The 20,042-nt window shown below is 54.1% G+C and overlaps 1 protein-coding gene across 4 annotated transcripts in view; it reads right to left on the bottom strand.

Annotated features, from left to right (window-relative positions):
- Nucleotides 1-15,751, bottom strand: part of SPACA7 (sperm acrosome associated 7) — a 28,168-nt gene extending 12,417 nt beyond the window's left edge. Inside the window, exons 1-5 of one of the 4 annotated variants that reach the window (XM_086708326.1) lie at nt 15,563-15,751; nt 12,041-12,100; nt 7,161-7,262; nt 6,165-6,272; nt 3,390-3,461 (exon numbers count right to left, since the gene is read on the bottom strand). In XM_086708326.1, coding sequence (XP_086564452.1) covers nt 3,390-3,461; nt 6,165-6,272; nt 7,161-7,262; nt 12,041-12,100; nt 15,563-15,746 — 526 coding nt within the window. In that variant the 5' untranslated portion in view covers nt 15,747-15,751. The remainder of the gene's footprint in view (nt 1-3,389; nt 3,462-6,164; nt 6,273-7,160; nt 7,263-12,040; nt 12,101-15,562) is intronic. The other 3 variants (XM_086708335.1, XR_015251743.1, XR_015251739.1) reach the window with 3 other exon arrangements.
- Between the last annotated feature and the right edge of the window lie 4,291 nt (nt 15,752-20,042).

Consider the following 20,042-nt stretch of genomic DNA (forward strand, 5'->3'; position numbering starts at 1 on the left):
CATTCAGCTGCAGAGCAGTGCGTAAGGAGCAGGCATGTGGTAACAAGGCAGGGGTCGGGGAGGCTGCCGCAAGCCAGGGAACCCAGGAGGCCTGGGGAGACCCCTGAGAGCTGGGAGAGCGTGGAAAGGACTCCCTCACGGCCTGGAAGGAGCCGCCTGCCAAAGCCTTCGTCTGGGACTTCTGCCCCCAGGACAGAGCGACAACGGGTCTCAACGGCACAGGAAGCCAGCACGCAGGAGGACAGCCTCTGGAGCAGCCTGGGGGGCTGGCAGAGGGTGGGGGGCCACCTGTGCCCATGGCCTTCACATGCTCACAGCTCCCCGCCGGCGGGACCCGGCCCTTTGGGTCTCGGGCACAGGAGCCTCATCAGCGCCGGCCTTACAAGTGTCGTTGCCCCCGGGAAGCTGATTTCCTGGCCCACACGTGGTGTCCCCGCAGGAGGCCGGTTCCTGGGGAAAGGTGGCTTGGGGAGCCCATGGCGCTGACTCTCACGAGGGAGACGGTTTCTCTCCGGATGCGCTCATGTCCTCGTCCTGTCTTGCTCTGCCACGGCCTGTCTTTGTCCTTCGCTGTTCGAGAGCTTAGAGAAAAGATTTCCTTCTCCGTTTTTCTCCTGGTTCTCCAGTCGGCTCCTCCGCCATCACACGGGCCTCCCTGGGTCCCCCGACGGGTCCCAGAGCACCCGCCACGCGCAACACGCAACGATTCTATCGAATTGCCTTTCAGTGGCTTGTGAAGTTGTGAAACATTATGGAATGTTGCCTTTTTTGGGTGTTAATGGATCCACGTTTCCTCCACACATTCCCACAGTGGCATCTTGGCCAGTGTTTTGCTCAAATGAACCCCAAGATTTCAGGATCCCCTTGACAGCTGGTTCATCCAGAGCCCACGGACGCCTGCCTGGTACAAAGCGCTGGGGGACAAGGAGGACACAGCAGCCCCTTTGGGAGCACACAGGGGACTCGTGGGGCTGGTGGGGGGCGGGCAGGGAACAAAGCAGGGGCCGTGCTTCCTCAGAGACCAGCGCCCCAGCTCTACTGTGCATCGTTCCCTCAGTTTTTAGGGGCCAGGTTGAAGTGGGAGTTGTCTTAACACTTCTGTTCAGCTTTTTCCAAACGCTCGAAGGTCTGGCTCAGGTTGTGGCGGGAAGAAGAAGTGACTGGGGGCCTGGGGCCTCGTCACAGCCAGGCTCTGCTTCCCCGACACCTCCCCCTGGAGGGAGGCTTTGGACTTCATGAGGCGGTTTCCTCTTCACTGAAAGGGCTAACACAAGATCCAAGTACACATTGTGTACTTACAGCGCGACAGCTTATTTACGTAAAGATGAAAAAATGGACAAAGACACAGCAGGTAAACTGAAATAACAAGAAAGCAGGTGGTAGTGACCCTTACATCAGGGAAAGTAAAATCCAACCCTGAAAGCATTAAACATGACGAAGAAGGGCTCTTTTTAATACCGAAAGCTAGAGTTCGTAACGAAGAGATAATGCTCATGAACATCCTTGTGCCAAATGTCACAAGAATCATGCTTGTAAAGCAAAACCTACAGGAAATGCAAGGATGTGTACAGTGGGGGGATTTACACCCCATTCTAGGGAAAGATTAGGGAGAAAAGAAGAGGTGAGCAGAGAGGGGCCTAAACCACATCATCAATAAGCAGATACTACAAGTACCCTTCCCACCCTGGCAGAGTGCACACCTTCTCAGTGCTGTCGCAGCATTCACAGAAATTAATGTCAGGTCACAAAGAAAATGTACATCAGCCACACAGTAGCGCTACTGAAAACACTTCCCGATCATAGTTTAATCAAAGTAGGAATTATTAACAGAAACAAAGAGAAAAGGCCCTACTACCTAGAAATCAGAAAACACCTCTCAGACAACTTTTGGGTAAAAAGGAACTATGCACTAAAATTTGTAGAATTTCTGGGAGATAATGACAATGAAAGCATGATATATGAGAATCTATGGGACACATTGAAAGAACAGAGCACCAACCACTTATCGGTAGAATGAAGTCAGTGAGCCACTCAGCCCGAAGACCTGGAAAGGCAGCAAAGCTCACTACAAAAAAAGCATAAAGAAGGAAATAGTAATGACAAAGACACAGATAAATAGGGGTGCAGAATGGAAACTCGGTGTAGTTAGTTAATATGCCAATACCCTAGATCGTGGGAAGAAATTAATACATTAGACAAAATGCTGGTTTACCTAATAAGGAAGATAAAAAAAGAGCATATATTTATAAAATAAGACATGACAAGGGGGAAATAGCAGTAGAAACAAATGGTATTTTTAAAATAATGCGATGAGTTGGAGACTTCCTTGCAAATACGTTTGAGAACACAGAAGAAATGGATGTTTTTCTAAAAAAAATATGCATTGCTAAAATTGACTGCATCTGATTAAGAAAGATTAAATGAATCACTTTGCCTAGAAGAAATAGAGAGTTACTGAGTAATTACTCTAGGAAAAGCACCAGAATGAGATGGTTTCACAGGGCATTTCTGACAAGTCTGAAAAGACCAGATGGTTTCAATGCTCTTTAAATTTTCTAAGAGATTCAAAAAGAAAGAAAAAAAAATTTTAAATCTTTGTTATGAGGCAGGTATCACACTGACATTTCAATCTGATAAAAAGTACCAAAAAACGCTACGGACTAATACCACCTATGAACTGTATTTGGGTGCAAAATTACTAAATAAAACACCAACGAGCAGGATCCAAAACAATGAACATGACCAAGTGAGATCTGTTCTAGGAATGCAAGGTTGGTTCAACACGGGAAAATGCATGCATACATCATTCACCGCATTAATAGATCTAAAGGAAAAACTTCAGCATTGCCGAAGATAATGAAAATGGCCGGGACAAAATGTAAAAAAGTTGGTGGTTACTTTTTTTTTGCACATGAAAATACATAAGTCTTTGTCTAAAAGCCAGAATCTTACCTATTGGCTAAACTTATTCTGCTAAGACTGTGAATGAGGCACTGAAACCCACTAACTCTGCTACTTCCAACCACTATTCTAGAAACACGAGCTAATGCAATTAGACAAGAGAAACCAATGAGATGCATACACATTGGTAAAGAAGAAGAAAATTCTATTTGTACGTGATAATGCAGTATGTTTGGAAAACCCTAAAGCATCAATGTTAAAATGAACTGAAACAATAAAAGGATTTAAGAAGGGAGCAGAATAATACTTAGCCTTCAAAAATCAACAGCATTCAAATACACAAAGAAAACAGTTACAGCACGCAGGGCAAAGATGTCCTCATTTGTAACAGCAGCAAGGCAGACTGACTCTCCCGCCCCGTCCTCCCGGCATGCAGGCAGGGGTAGCTACTGAGTCACAGTCGCTGTCATTGGAAACTCTGTCCTTACCTCCAGAAGAGAACTGTGATTCACTGTAACCCTCAGGATCGCCGAGTCGGTAACTCTGCTCAGTACTGGGTTCTTCGATGACGCACATGGAAAAAACAGGTAGACAGTGTTTTGATTACACATTTATGAACGTTTTGGCCATGGTTTATTTTCAAACACTAAGTTGAAATGCAATATCATTTTCAAATTTTATTTAAAAATGTGTTCTGAGGGCGCTTGGGTGGTTCAGTCGGTTAAGCATCTGACTTTGGCTCCAGTCATGATCTCACGGTTCGTAGGTTCAAGCCCGCGTTGGGCTCTGTACTGACAGTGAGGAGCCTGCTTGGGGTTCTTTCTCTCTCCCTCTCTCTCTCTCTCTCTCTCTGCCCCTCCATGACTTGCACCTTCTCTCTCTCTCAAAATAAATAAATAAGCTTTAAAAAATGTGTTCTGGAAAGCCATGGCACAAGTATCAAGTCAGGCGTCATCTATCAGGACCTTGTATTCACTTGCTTGCTGGCCCCACCTCCCAATTAGGAGAATTTACATCTCCAACAACATGCAAACACACGCCCAGCAGGCTGTTGCCGTGGTACCCTGCAGAACTGTAGAGACAATGTAAAATGGAAACAACTAGAAGGATGGTGGGCACGAGGCATGGTTCACTGGCACAGGGGCGTGCCCCGCTGGAGAACCAGGCACCAGCTCCCTTAAGGGTGTGCGGTGGCTCCCAGCTTGGTGTGAGGGGACAAAGCAGGGCCTGGTGGGCGCCCTCACCTAACAAGGGAGGTGATCTGCGTATACGTGAATCTCATTTGAGCCCAAGGGAACACGGGACTCGTGGGGACGGCCCACTAGGCATGCACGTGGTGGGCCACTAGCGGATTCCGGTACGTACCTCTGTCTATCGTGATGACCTCCAAAACCATAGTAATGGCCACATGTTCAAATACAAACATCTAACATCAACAGCATGAGGAATGAGCCTGACTTTACGGGAAACGAGGGGCACACAGAAAGGGCGGGAGGAACGACGTGCCCCGGGTGACCCTGAGAACCACACGTGAGACAGAGACAAAGAACTCCTCACCGACACTGCTCTCCTGTCGGCCAGTCTGATTTTCCCAAGGGGTGGGGGGAGCAATCCGAAGTCTCTAGACTAAGCAAGTGCTTCGGTTACTGTGGAAATGGGAGCCAGATTTTTAAGAAACTTCCAAGGAGCGGGATGGAGGCCTGTCAGCTGCAGGTCGTGGTTTTACGTAGAGAAAGAGGGAGACAGTTTAATATGGCTGCATGTGCACGTGCCTCTGTGTTTGTGCGCGTGCATGCCTGTGTTGCACATTTGTGTGTGCATGACTGGTTGTGTGTGTTTGTATCTGCACACGCATGTGTGTCTGTAGGTCTGCATATGCACACACGTCTGCATGTGCCTGTGTGCACACACGTGTGTGTCTGTGCGTGCATGTGCTTATCTGTGTACGTGTCTACCTGTGTGTGCACGTCTCTGCATGTGTAGTGCGTGTCTCTGTGTGCACACATCTCTGCGTGTGCACAAGCGTGTATCTCTGCATGTGCACATGCGTGTCTGTGTGCATGAGCATGTGTCTGTGTGTGCACATCTCTGCGTGTGCACGAGTGTGTGTCTCTGCGTGTGCACGTGTCTGTGTGCACAAGCGTGTGTCTCTGCATATGCACATGCGTGTCTGTGTGCATGAGCGTGTGTCTCTGTGTGCACACGTCTCTGCGTGTGCACAAATATGTGTCTGTGTGTGTGCACGTCTCTGCGTGTGCACGAGTGTGTGTCTCTGTGTGTACGTGTCTCTGCATGTGCATGTGAGTGTGTGCGTGTGTGTCTCTGTGTGTGGTCACATACTTCCCAGCCCAGCCTGATGAAGGAGGCAATGACATTCTACTCCAGTCTACCTGACACCCACTTCTTTGTTTCTAAGTTCCATCCTTTGGTGAAAAAGAATCACGACTCCAGGGCTGGGGCTGGGGGGCTAGAGGCCCAGAACACCTCATGGTGCCAGAAAGTGGGGAGGTGTTCAGAAGGAGGAGGCACAGTAACAGGACCAAAGAGCCAAATGGAGGGACCCCCCATGGCAAATCTGGGGTAAGTGAATGAATAAATAAGGGACAAGCTCTTCCTCAGGGCAAAAATCCCAATAAAGAAACCCAGAAGGAGTGATGGAAGCAGAAAGCTGCCATTTCACAAGCTCTCTTCTCTAGAGCCTGCCACAACCCTTCACGGGCCAGGCATCCCGCGAGCTACATGGGCACCTTTCTTTTGCGTCATCTTTAGGGTGAGGAAAAGATCTGTCACCCCGTGGGGGGCTAGCTCCTCAGCCTCAGTGCCTGAACACTGGAGTTCATTTCAGCAACCGTGGCCGTTGGAGGGACACTTTCCCTCACTCCGGGGGAACCTCCCTGGTGGCGGGGGCGACACTGGCTCTCCCTGCCCAGCCTCTGAGCCCCAGGGAGGGGCAGGTACCCAGCTGACGTGTGGGAGGGGCGGGCAGTGTGGCAGCCCTTCCTCCCGGCTAGTGGCCACCCGCCTGCCGGGACCTTCCTGCCAGGCTCTGCTTCTCCAGGGTCAGGACCACGGGCAGGGGTGGTGGGCAGGCGGTTCCTCGACGGAGACGGGAAATCAGCCCCACTGGGGTGAAGCAGCCTTAAGCTCTCTCCAGCCACGCTTTCATCCTCCGTGACGGGGACGTCCCCGTGTACATCTGCCTGGCTCCTCTGTCCTCCCCACCACCTTCTCCTAAGGCAGGGGCATTACCGGGTTGCATTTACCATTATTGAAAATTTTGTCCTCACTGCCAATAGAGAATTGTGAATTATCGGAGAGTCCCTGATAATTCTGAGTGCCACCAACTTCAAAATCCTCATTCATGCTGTCATCTTTGATGAAGACCATGGAAAAAATAAGGAAACAAATTTTTGATTACACACAACACGAACATTTGGGTCCACACTGTATCTTACGGAACGCTAACAGTTGTCAAGGTCTACTGAGAACGTGCCTTGGAAAGTTGAGATGTACTGGAGTCAGGCGTCATCTGACCACCTTGAACCCAGCAGTTTGGGCCCCAGCAGATGCTGGGTGGTGTTCGTCCCAGGAACCGGAATTCACATCTGGGCGCACAATTGCAAGAAAGTGCTGAACTTCCCGGCTGCTGAATGCAGTTCACGCACTGCTTGTGGATTTCTGCTCCCGGCCTCCCCTTAGCAACTGTCAGCCAAGTGCTGGGTCTTGGTTCTCAGCGAGCTGTTTCACTGATCGACACGCACCCCGGACACCACGGAACCGCCCTTTGGAAAAGCGCCTTCTCTCCCCACGTTCACTACTAGCGATGTGGCCTCGGGCAGGTTCTTCAGACCTTTGTTCTGTCCCGCGTGCAATGGGGTCAATGTCACTGCCCGCGCTCTCAGAACGCTTAGGTACGTGTCAGTGAGCGGGTGGTCGCAAGTCCCTGTTTCCATGTGTCCCCCCCGTTCCCGCAGTGGCTAAGCCGCCTTTGCATCCTGAGCACAAGAACCTGCTTGCGTGTGCACCCCCGAGACCACCCCAAAATAAGAGGAACTCGTCTCCGCCAGCCTCGGCTTGGCCGCCTCAATCTCGGGAAGGTTACAGAGAAGGTTCCGGACACCTGTTTCTTGCACACCGCCATTTGCTTTTGCCCCAGAAGTAAGCTGGCCTTAAAGAATGTAAACTGGTAGGATTGTGTCTTCACAACCACAGACCTCTAGGAGTACACGCAATCACAGGTGTAAAAAATGTATACTTGCTTTTATCGTTGAACAACTTTGTTGACAATGTTGATGCTGTCATGTGCTTTCCAGCCACTGATGACTTATTTGGATTCAACATCTCTTGGACTAGAATTTCATCTTGGGAAAAGCACATAAGGACACGTCAGAACCAGTGGAGCAGGACAGGTACCCTCTTGTTCTACCTGGACCGAAGGCAGTCTGTGAAGCGGGACTAGAAACCGGAACTCAAGGGGCACCGTGGAGACAGACAGGATTGGGGCCTCCAAAGAGCCCTGTCTGGGGTGGGAGACCACTGCCCCCCTCAACAGCTCCTGAAAACCTGAGGGCGTCCAGATGCCCTGGACAATAAACTTCGTTCCCCAAAGACACGAGGCTAGAAAGCCTGGCCCAGGTGCCGTCCCACCTCTACTCTCTGCCCGTCTGTCCTTCTGTCCCCTCTGAGACTTTCCCCAAGCCGTCCCCTTGGAGGCACACGGTCTTTCCCGATTTCTGCAGAACGCAGCATTGTTTTCTCTCTCCCTCTACATCTCCCTGACAGCTCCCAGGAAGCTTCTAACGTAAGCGCACTGGGCTTTGCGTCAGACAGACGGGACCCACATCCTGGTTTTGCTCTCACTGGATCACGACCCAGGCAGCTTCTACTTGGACCCTCAGTTTTCTCCTCTGTAAAATGGGTCTGTCTTATCGCATCAGGCGTGTTATGAGGGTCACATAAAGCCGTGTATGTGGAAAGCCCTTAGCACAGTCGGGGACCGTGGTGGAGACTAATGTAATTTAAAAGACAGCAGCTGGGAGTCGCCCGACCTCTGCCGCCTACGAGGAACCCTGAGCAGTCAGTCCAGGTGCTGAGGCTGGAGCCCACCTAGCAGGCGATGACTAGTTTGCCCAGACATTCCTGGTCCACATCCTGGGAGCCCTGAGATCCTGGGCAAAGCACACGGCTGCCCACCCGGGTTCCAAGTCATGTGACTTACAGGAGTCCAGGGGAACAGACGCAAAGCGTCACTGGAAACAAAGGTTTCACCGCCATGTATGGGAAGATGCTTTCACACGGTTCTGTGTGGCATCCTCCAACCTCCCCCACAGATGCTGAACTTGGCTGGGACCGTGGGGCGGCTGGGGGCTCAGGACATGCAAAGGTCAGCGAGCCCACTGGCTTTGACAGGAACTTTGCTTCTCCCGGTAGAGAGAAGTGGGTGGCTTCACCCCCCACACCCTTACTTCTCCCTGCCCTGGAAGTGGACACAGTTCTGGGGCTGTGGACGCCATCCATGACCACAGGCAGAAGCTCAAGGGATGGCCAGGGTGGCCTCAGGGCCATGACTTGATGTCGCCGAGCTGCTGGTGACACGGGAGCACAGCCCCTTACTGCTGCCATTCTGGCCCTGCTCATGCGGCCAGTGGTTTTTGCCACACCTGTTTCCACCTTGAGAAGATTTTGGCCACTCTTCTGGGCCAGTTATTGTGCAGAAGAGCCCATTTCATGTCCCCGAGATCAAGGTGTCTAGTTAGATTTTGGGTCAGACAGAAGAGCGGATATTCATGGGAATAACTTGTATTGAGCACTTACTGTGTACCAGAAACTGTCCAGGTGCCTGGGGGTCAAGGGCGGCCCAGCCCTGGTCCCTGGTCTCTGTCTGGAGCAAATATGCAGCCGTGTGCGAGGGGCAGGACTGTACATGTGTGATTGTGCACAGCACTTCACAGAGCACCCACCAGGGGCCAGGACAGGAGCCTGACTGACCAGCTCAAAGCAGTGGGAGCTCCTGGAACCAGTCTACCTCGTGAAGGAAGCCGGGTGGCCTCCTGGGGACACTGGAGACCATCAGCTGCACACATCCTGAGAGGTCCTCAAAGTGGGCGGGGACAGTCCTCAGGGCCAAGAGGAGGCCGAAGCCAGCCGACCTCACACCACCTTCAGAGGGGGGGCTGGGGGACACCTCAGAGGTGAGCAAACCCAAACCACAAGTTCCAACAGGCTTCCAGAGGCACTGTGCGTGTAATCATAGCAGAAACCTTCAGGGAGTGACAGAGCATCAGGTTGCTGTACGAGTGAGACAACGCTGCCTTCGAATTGTGTCTAATTTCTTATGGGTAAATTGTTGTTTCTGATAAATGAGATACTGAATATACAAACGGACAAGCACCAGGGCAGGACGGCTTCCCCAACTGTTGTCCTGCTTCCAACCTGGGACCAACCAGAGAAAGCCCCGTGTGCTTCCCTAACCCATCCCTGGACCTGCTTCTTGTTAGCTGCCCCGGTGTCCTGGCCAGCACCCACGTCTGGGCCCCCTCCCCCAAGCTGTCCTGGGGCAGCACCTCCCCCAAGCCCCCCCCCCCAGCTGTCCTGGGCCAGCACTTCCCCCAGGCCCTCCCTCAGCCACCCCCCCCCCCATGCTGTTCTGGGCCAGCACCTCCCCTAAGCACCCCCCAGCTGTCCTGGGCCAGCACCTCCCCCAGGCCCCTCCCCCCAGATGTCCTGGGCCAACCCCTCCCCCCAACCCCCCCCCCCCCCAGCTGTCCTGGGCCAGCACCTTCCCCAGGCCCCTCTCCCAACTGTCCTGGGCCAGCACCTCTCCCATGGACCACCCCCACATGTCCTGGGCCAGCACCTCCCCCAGCCACCCCCCCTCAGCTGTCCTGGGCCAGCACCTCCCCCAGGCCCCTCCCCCCAGATGTCCTGGGCCAACACCTCCCCCCAACCCCCCCCCCCAGCTGTCCTGGGCCAGCACCTTCCCCAGGCCCCTCTCCCAACTGTCCTGGGCCAGCACCTCTCCCATGGACCACCCCCACATGTCCTGGGCCAGCACCTCCCCCAGCCACCCCCCCCCCCAGCTGTCCTGGGCCAGCACCTCCCCCAGGCCCCTCCCCCCAGCTGTCCTGGGCCAGCACCTCCCCCAGCCCCCCCCAACCTGTCCTGGGCCAGCACCTCCCCCAGGGTCCCTGCCCCCAGCCACCTCTTTTCCACCCTGAGCTCTCCCCGCCCCACCCACCTGAGTCTCTGCCACACGCACGTGGCGGTGGCCTGGCGGATGCCCTGCTACAGGGAGCTCTGAATGGGCAGCCCCTGCTGTTCTCACGCGGTGGCCTGACTTATTTCCAGAGACGCGGATGCCTTACTCTCCCGCTCCCATCCGGGGGAAGTATGGGGTGGGTGGAGAGGGAGCCTCAGCTCCCCTTCTGGGCTTAGTTGATCAGAAATCCCAGTGACTCATCCTTTCTTTCTCCACAGTGGCTGGGACTTTGGGGGGTCGGCCCATGGGATGGAGGGGGTGCTGGTGTCAGGACTATGGTCCTGCGGGGCCCGGGACGGTCAGAGCCCCCAGGAAACTTGGGAGCGTTTGTCTCCACTGCTCGCGGACCTGCTGGTGCCCCGTTCTTGCTGGAAAGTTCACCTGACGAGGCCTCGCCCTTCCAGGTCTGGCACCCTCAGACTTACCTGACCTGCACGTAGCATTTTTAAGGGCATCTAAGTCACACCTTTAAGCTCACACCTGTGTGGGGCAGGGGCCTCCATGCACCTGAGTTCTCCCCAAGGCCTGAACCACACACAGAGCTGATGTCCTGTCATTTTATGGCCAGGACCTGCTTCAGGGGGACTGAGGCACCTGTGGGCATCGGAACCACTGCCTCTGAGTCTGAGACGGGAAGCGCGGAGATGAGCAGACGGCGGTAGCCCCAGACCAAACTGGAACATTCATTCATTCGCTCATTCATGTAATCTGTCAATCCACCTGTCTGTCTGTCTGCCATCCCTCTGGCGGTCAGAGAGGATTTCCCAGGGCCTCTGCTGCATCAGACTTGGAAATGCAGCAAAGTCCAACGTCCTGGCAGAGACGCTGCTGGAAAGAGCCCACATAACCAGACAGGCACTCCGCTGTTTGAGTTTCTAGGGCTCCTGCTCAGACCCAGGGAAGTCCGAGACCCAGGGGGAGAGCCGTCCCAGCAGGAGGGAGACTGCTGGGAGCCCTCTCTCTGCCCAGGGGGCTTCTACAAAAGTGAAGTGAGGGCTGGACCAGAACTGGGGGCCCCGTAGCTCTGGCCATGTGGGACCCACGCGTGTCCTACTGACATGTCCTCTAAGTGTGAACTACACTGAACTGTGAATACTCCGTGTGACAAAAGGCTGAAAATACCTCATTAGTACTTTTATGTTGGTTACACGTTGAAATGATAACATCAAACAAAATGTGATTAAGTTTCACCCGCTTCTTTAAAAAAAAAAAATATGGCTACTGGATGGGGCACCTGGGGGCTCAGTCAGTTAAGCATCTGACACTTGATTTCTGCTCAGGTCGCCATCTCACGGTTTTTAAGTTCAGGGCCCGTGTCAGGATCTGTGGTGGCAGCACGGAGCCCGCTTGGGATTCTCTCTGTCCCTCTCAAAAATAAAATAAACACTTAAAAAATATATGGCTACTAGACAATTTAAAACCGTATGTGTGGCCTGCGTTGTACTTCTTTTGAGCAGCCCTAAAGTCAGTGATTCCCAGGACAGCAGGGCTTCTGGGGAGGGCTGGATACTGGGCATTTCTTACGTGCTCCTGGCTGGCACGGCTTGCTGGTCTGGGGACCCGCATTCAGAAGCGATGCCCTCACTTCACATTTGTAGAAGCCCCCTGGGCAGAGAGAGGGCTCCCAGCAGTCTCCCTCCCGCTGGCCCTTCTTGCGTCTAATGGCCTAAAATTCTACTTCTTTCCTGAATTCTTTCCTGAATTCTTGACTCAGGTGAAAGCACTGAAGCCGTGGCCATGGCTGTGGCCATGGCGTGTGGTTCTAACTTCAAACCAAATCACACCCTCCACCTGTGCCACCAGGTTCTCTGGGGAGCACCCATTCACAGGCACCCACCCCTCCAGATACAGGCCAAATACCGATATGAGGAGGTTCCTTACCAAATATTCCAGGTATATCCTCCTGATCTTTTGAGTTGGGTGGCATTTCAGTGGTTGGACCTAGGGGGGAAATAAATACCCTAATAGTTTAACAATTTGTTGAATTTGCACTGATCTCTCTCTCTGCGGCGCCCACCAGCCCGCTGCAGGGGGGAGAGGCCTGCAAGGGGTTCCCAGGACTGGGTTCTCATCCGGAAAGTGGCGGGCAAGGCGGCCGTGTGGTAGAGGGACGTGCCCTGTGCTCTGACTCCTGCCGTGTGGGGCAGTGCTTGCTGGCACCGTCCCTCGGAAGGGAACACGCGTCCTGGCACAGGGATGACTGCCCTTGCACGTGCTCCGCGGACAGCCAACCAAGAGGGACGCGCACGTCCTTTCTGAAGGGCTCCAGAGGCCAGTGCCTCTGGGAGCTTAGGGACGTGATTTGGGGAACGGTGGGGGTTCTCTGGTCGGGAGGGGGTCCCAGAGAGACTGGCCACCGGCTCTCTCCCCTTCAGAAGCAGAGTGATTCCAGGTGGTCTGTTTACAGGGAAGGCACGGGGTCTCAGGGGTGAGCCGGCCGGGCCAGACGGCAGACTTCTGTGGGATCCCTGGACGCCCGACCCCCAGCCTCCCCGGCCTCGCTGGCGGCCCGGCAGTGCTTGGAGTGAGGGTTTCCGCACGGCGGCACCAGCCGGGGGCTCCCTACTACTCCTTTTGCTCAGAGCTGGGTGTCCTCGTCCATTTCCTCGACTCAGGGTCAAGGTCAGCCTCCCCTCCCGCCCCCGGGGAGGGGAGAGGCCACGCCCGGGACCCGCTGGGCAGCGCCACCTTGCCCGGCTGCACAGAGCTCGCAGGCGTCTGCAGACTCTCGTTCCAACAGTAAACCAGTGACGACGCTGATTTTCAAATGGTTTTAATGACGGACAATCTGCATACCAATGGCCTCATCTGCACGCGGGGCTTAGAACAATGCGGAAATCTCTGCAAGGAGGTCTGCACGGAGATGACAATCGCTTCCCAGTGTGCTGACCTCCCGGCAACGAGGCAAACAAAAGTACAGTTCGCCGAGGATGAGGCATTAATGAGTCATTAAGAATGGGCACAGCTGCGTCGAGCGAGCACTTTGTCAAAAATACTCTTTTCATTCTGTGTCTGTCCCGTGATTATAATGGGAGTATTGTGCCAGTCAGGCAGCAAGCGTGTGCAGAAAAATATTTATGCTCTAGAATACCCGCACGGTTTTCAAAGTGCATTGTCAACGGTGGCGGCTGTGGCGTGTTTCGCCTGTTGTCACCTCCGACTGACAGTCTCTCGGCTTCAAACCGCCGGGCGCCGGAGTTACCAGGATCCCTGACTACTCCTCCATATTTGCACAGTGCGCATCCCGGACACCGGGAAGGGCTCGCTGCTGACCTCTGCGGCTGTGCTCTGGTTAATTTGGGGAAAACAAGGCAAACCAGGCCCATGGCTGCTGTTCCCATCTCTCCTCGTGGTCAGGGTGACTCACGGCCAACAGCACCAGTGCCCTCGGAGGCGGTAAGCCTCCGGGGGGTGGGGGACTTCAACCATCCCCGTTTTGACTGCCAACTTTCTAATAGATGAAGTTCTCATTTCCAGTTTCTCCCTTAAGCAAGACTCGGAGGGCAAAGCCTCCTCCGATGGGAATGGAAACTGCCTGAGCCGGCCGGAGCCCACACGTGATGGACCCCATGACAATGATGCACATGACCCTTCCTGTCCATCCGCCTGTGCCCTGGCCTCTGTCCCACATCTCTGCAGATAAACCTGGAAGGGTCTTTGCATTTGGAGACAGGCTTGGGGATGCCAGTCTGTGCTGTCTTCTGGCTGTCGGCCTCACCGAAATGAACTCCTTTCTCGTGTCACCATCACTGTCTCCACCTTTGGATTTTGTCAGCGGCCGGAGCTGGTCTGCTTGGGACCCCCGGAGACGGGTACTCCCGCGCCCCTGCGCCCCAGCCGCAAGCCCATAAGGAAACCCACTGTTTCCTTTCAGAAAATGATTTAGAGACTGCCCTCAACTGGCCTTTCAAGCCGGGAAGACCATGACGGTCACCTAAGGGTGTCCCTGTCTGGACAGGAGACCAGGTCAGGGAGGGGCGGGCTGGCTTAGGGCTGGAGGAGTGCTCTGTCCCTGGGCACTGGGAGCACCTCCCGAGGGCACTGGCACGTGACAGTCTGAGCAGGAAGGAGCAGCCTGGAGGGACGCGCCCTCCCTTGGGGGACACACGGCCCCACCTGTTACAGCCCCGTCCGCACCCACGGAGTCGCAAAGGACACTGTCTTTGGGAAGCGCCTCAGAGCTCAGTTTGCTGAAGAAAAGGAAGTTGGGGATGTTCACTCCTTTCAGGACCACCTGACTTCTGGCCCAACTGCAGCCAGCTGGCCCGTCCCCCCCTGGGACGTGTGGGCGTGGCAAGGGTGGGAGGGGACACAGAACCGGCTCGGGCAGCACCCATGGTCCTGCTCTCAGAGAAGCCCCCCAAACCCTGTGAGTGAGCCTTCAGGGTCCACTCGGCCATCCTTGGGAGCTGGGGCTGGGGGACCATCTCGGCCCCGTTCCTTCCATCTGTGGTGACCTGTGCGGCAGGTGTAAGAGTGGCCGGGTGGCCTGAGAATAGAGCTTCCTGGCAGGAAGTGGGGTAGGGGGGTCACGGAGCACCTCCTCCCTGCCATCCTTTGCTGGGGAGTCACAGAGTCCCATCCCGTCCCGGCCGGCCCGTCCCCGCTCAGATCCTCCATGCGGAAGGGGCCAGCATGGGAGGGCGGGGGCCAGAGGCACGCGGGGGCCGTCCTGGGTGTGATCGGCACCCTCCCTGACAAGGGCATTCGGGGACCACGGCGGATCGGGTGCAGCCGGGATGAGCTGCTGTGCAGGCTTCGTTAATTTTGTCCGGGTCTTCACGACACCGGCGTGTAAGGGACAACCGCCTCACGTTAGCAAGAAAAGGTTTACGTGAAGCAGTAAGACCATTTGGACAGGACTACAAGGTCCCGGGGACAGCAGCAGTGTGTGTGTGCAGGAAGTGCGGGGTGGTGGACGGTGGGGGGCGGCAGGGTCTCTGTGCTGCCCCTCGACTTTCGGGAGGTTAGAAATTGTCTTTGTTTCCTTAGTTTAGGGGGAGAGGGAGAGAGAGAGAGAGAGCAAGCATGTGCATGAGCAGGGGAGAGAGGCAGAGAGGGGGGAGAGAGAAAACCCCCAGCAGGCTCCACACTCAGCACGGAGCCCAATGCGGGCTGGATCCCATGACCCTGGGGTCAAGACCTGGGCCCAAATCAAGAGTCGGCCGCTCAACCGACTGAACCACCAGGCGCCCTAGAAATCATCTGTGATAAAAAGTGAAAATACATCGCATATGCTCCTTCCCCATGGGGTTCTGGAGTTTGAAAAGGACTTTCAAGGTAGAAAAGTGTTCAACTCACTTCACTCTCTCCCAGAAATGGATGGGAAACTGGGAAGGTGGGGAGGGGCCTGACTCAGCCCCAGGGAGACGTGCGTTTCCCACCCGCCCAATAGCCACCCACCTGTGACTGTACCTGAAGTCGTGTTGATGGGCTGGGGCTCCGTGTGGCACCAGCAGGACAGCAGCAAGACAAACAGGGTCACTCCTCTGTCTCCTGCCATGTTCCCTCCGGCTGAAGGAAGAAGACCATGCCCTGAAGAACTTGGTCTCCAGGATACCCTGGAATGTCCAGGGTCCTGTGACATCACAGCAGGAAGTGAGCGGGGTCCCACCCTGTGTTCTGGGGAGGGTAGTGTCCAGCGTCCTGTGACCTCACAGCAGGAAGTGAGTGGGGTCCTGCACCCTCGTGCTGGGAGGGCCATGTCTGGGGAGCCGTGACGTCATGGTGGGAAGGGTCCTACCCCGTGTTCCGGGGAGGTTAGTGTCCAGCATCCTGTGACGTCATGGCAGGAAGTGCACAGGGTCCTGCCCCTTATGCAGGGAGCGTGGTGTCTGGGGTCCTGTGACGTCACGCAGGAAGTGAGTGGCGTCCTGCCCCCGTGCAGGGAAGGCTGTGTCGAGGCCGTGTGACTATGAAGAAGCAGGGAGGCTGACTGGGACAGTAGGGTAACAGAGATCCCCTTAGCATGCTCACTTCCTGTTCTGGAGCCTTCTTTTGTCCTGCAGTCCCTGAAGCCCGAGGGGTGGGATAGTAATCAAGACTCTAAGGGCACGTGGCAGAGCCAACCAAAATCAGCTTAAGTGACAAGAGGTGCCTTGGAAGGAGGATGGTGAGCGCTGGAACCAGCATTTCAAGGGGTCTGAGAAGAATAGGGCTGATGCCCCAGGTCTGCCACTCTCCCCCTTTCCCTCCTTCTCAGCAGCCCTGACTTCTCTCTGGTGGTGGACGCTCATCCCAAGACAGGAGCATGGCTACATATGTCCCACAGCTCATTGTCTCAGACATTCTAGGCTTTTCTCCATCGGCATCTGTGAGAAAACCCCAAAGGAAGGACTCTGGTTGGCTCCCCTGGGCCATACCCGACCAGGACTGATACCTGTCCCCAGGCTCACAGTGGGGTGGGTGGTCTGCCCGGGCCACTGCTCCTGTGTAAACAGGTGTGGGGTCCCAGGGGAGTGGACCAGGGTAAAAGAGAGCAACCATGCCTCCTAAAACCTGATAATGGCTCTAAAGATGGCTGGCCTACCAGGGGTCTCTTAGAGTTCTGATTTTTTTATTGCTGAAATGGGGAACTTTTGCAGATTTTTGCTTAGGTATTCTTCCTGGTGGATGTAGTGGAACCCTTCTACCTCCGGGAGTGATCATGAAGGACGCTGCAAATATCTGCAGTGTCTGTCAGGCATGTTAACGTGGCTTAGGTTTGCGGGTGACGTGGTGGGTTTCATGTCCCACTTGAGCTAATTAATGGACTGATGACATATAGACCAGTGGTGTGGACTTCTGCTGTTCAGGTCCTTGAGCCAGCAGCCCCAGCATGAGACAGTGGAAACAAAACACAAATGGACAGCGGCACCTCGAGTGACAGAATTGTGACCCACCGTCCGAGTGGTTAAGCAGCAGTTCCTACAACAATCAGCCCCAAATGACCTGCATCTGATCAGTAATTGACAATTTTCTTAATTTTTGTCCCACTTCCTACCTATGCCACCGGGAGAAGGCAGCTCTGGGCATTTCCCTGTGAGGGGCTGGGGAGCAAACCTGGGGAGAACCACCTGGGGCAGGCGTGTCCTTAACACTCAGTTAAAACAACATAAATTTAGGGGCACCTGGGTGGCTCAGTCGGTTGAGCATCCGACCTCGGTCCACGTCACGATCTCATGGTTCGTGAGTTCGAGGCCCATGTCGGGCTCTAGGGTGACGGTTCAGAGCCTGGAGCCTGTTTCAGATATGTGTCTCCCTCTCTCTCTGCCCCTCCCCTGTTTGTGCTCTCTCTCTCTCTCTCAAAAATAACAACATTAAGAAAGAAACATAAATTTATCATCTTAATAGTCCCAGAGGCCAGAGTCCACACTAGGTGGATGGCAGCGATGTGTGACTTCCAAGGGCTCTCTAGACTTTCTTCCTCTGCCTCTTCCAGTGCCCAGAAGGCACTGCGTTCCTTGGCTGTGGTTGGTCTTCTCCATCTTCAAAGCCTGTCCTCTCTCTGGTTCTCCCTGTGCTGGTTATATAGACTTTTGAGATTTCATGGGGCTCTCTGTGAGCATTAATTTTAGGTGCCAACTTGGCTGACCACGTGGCCTAGACATGTGGCCAAATATTCTGGATGTTTCCATGAGGGGCATCTTGATGAGATTTACGTTCAGACTGTTGGACTTTGGGTAAAGCCGACTGTTCTCCAAAATGGGGGTGAGCCTCATTCCATCAGTTGAAGGCCTGATTAGAGCAAAAACACCGATCCCTCCCGCGCAGGAGGGACTTCTCCCAGCAGATGGCCTTCAGACCTGGACTGCAGTGTCGGCTCTTCCGTGGGCTCCAGCCTGCCCTTCTGTTTGAGACTCGTCGGCTTCCACAATCACGTGAACCAATTCCTGAAAATAAATCTTTTCTTTCTGCATCTACACCGCCTCCTGGCTCTGTTTCCCTGGAGAGTTCTCATTCGGGCCCCCATGGACAATCCAGGATCAACCCTCCCTCTAAATTCAGGTGGCTGGCGATCTGAATTCCACCTACAACTGCAGTTACCGCGACCATATTAAGTCAGAAAAGTCGCAGGCTCTGGAGATTGCAGGCCTGGGTGTGCAGACACATCTCTGGCAGACCACCGTCCCGCAGACAAGAATGTCTTTTGCCCACTTCTGACTCAGTGTGGAATTTTGAGAGTTCATTATATGTTTATTCTTACTAAGTACGAGTACTTATTAGAGCTTCCATTTGCAAACAGTCTCTCGCGGTCAGCAGCCTACCTTTCATCTTCTTTGCAAGGTGTTCTGCGGAACAACAGTTGTTTTTTGGTTTTGCTGAATCCAACGTGTATAGAGGCCGCTTTCAGGCAATGAGCTTGGCCAGTGGAAGTCTGAGTCAGGGGCCTAGAGTGACCGCCAGGCTGAATGCAAGAGGCCCAGTAAGCGACCCACCCTGAAGTGCCATCGGCCCCAGCGGACCAATGGACTGCCTACAACAAGGCCCGACTCCCAAGATTACCAAAACAGGGAAAATTCCTCCGTCCCCATGCTTCCTCACTGCATCCTGTAACCACAGCGCCTCACCACTGCCTCCTGGCGGACAGTCTCTCTGCTGTCCTGCCCCCCCCACCCCACCCCCAATGTATTCAACAAACCTCTGTCTCTTTGTTCTGTCCTGGGGGGTGAGCTCTTTCACCGCCTGAGGCCCGGACCCACCCAATCAGAATGTGCCACGCAGTGTAGTCATGTTTTCCATAGTTGTCCTGTCTCTTCCCTAAGCCCTTGGTCTGGAAGATTTCTCTTATCTTCTAAAAGTTTTATACTTTATAGCTTATAATTATCATGTATAATTATCATGTAAATCATAGATTTATGATAATGTTGTCTATACTTGCGGAAAAATTTTGCTGGGATTTCAATGAGAATTTTGTTAAACCTTTAGATCGGTTTGGAAGGAATTGTCAAAAACGTTTTCCTGCGTGAATTGATACGATCATAGATTCCTTCTTTGTTTGTCCGCCAATATGGTCAGTGACAGCGGGGAATTTCTACTGTTTTACCTTTTTCTCCTCCGCTGATCCTCTTCTGTCTTCTCCTGCTATTGAACCCATCTCGTGAGATTTTTAACTCTTCAGACATTTAGCGGATATTTAGTTCTAAAATATCCGCTTGGTTCTTTACATTCTCTGTGTATTCGCTGAAAGCTTTTGTATCTTTGTGGAGACTTTCTATTTTTCACTTGTGCCAAGCATGTTTGTAAAGTCTCGGGGAGGCATTTGTATGATCAGTGCATTGAAATCCTCAGCAGTTACTTCAGACACCTGTCCCGTCCCGGTGCGATGAGTGGGCTTTGACTGACATCCGGCCGGTGCGTGCGTCACCGTATAAGACTCTGGGGTCGTTTAGACCTTGTTCTCCGTAGGCAGGCGTCTGACACTGCCCTGGAGCCATCGTTACTGTCGATGGGGTGGGGTCCGGCTGCCGTGCTCAGCCTGCTGCACCGGTGTCCCCAACAGTGAGTTGGGCCCTTTTAACAGCTCAGTGAGGGTGCAAGGCTAGGTTCCCCACGCAACTTTGGCTGGTGAGCTGGAGACAGGGAACATTTTTTTCTGTGGTGTCTGGCAAGGGTAGAGGCGTTGTACTGTGGAAATGTCGTCTTTCTCGTGAGGCTGACCCCGCATCCCTGTCATTTGGCTGGAGGGAGCAGTCTGGGTCTGTGGGTGTTTCTGTGTTGCCAGCATCTCCAGCTGGACCCCACCGGGATTCATGAGGCAATCTGAGAACCCAGGGGACCCATTGCCATGCTGTCCCTCGGGTCCTGAGGCCCCTTGTCCTCGGCCGTCTCTGCGTCTCCTGGAGAATTCTCACGTTTGTTTTACAAGTAACATCAACAGGCTTCGTTGCGCTTGGTGACAAGA

This window comes from Puma concolor, chromosome A1 (genome assembly GCF_028749965.1).
Source record: "Puma concolor isolate L17-30 chromosome A1, mPumCon1.1.hap2, whole genome shotgun sequence".
NCBI lineage: Eukaryota > Metazoa > Chordata > Mammalia > Carnivora > Felidae > Puma > Puma concolor.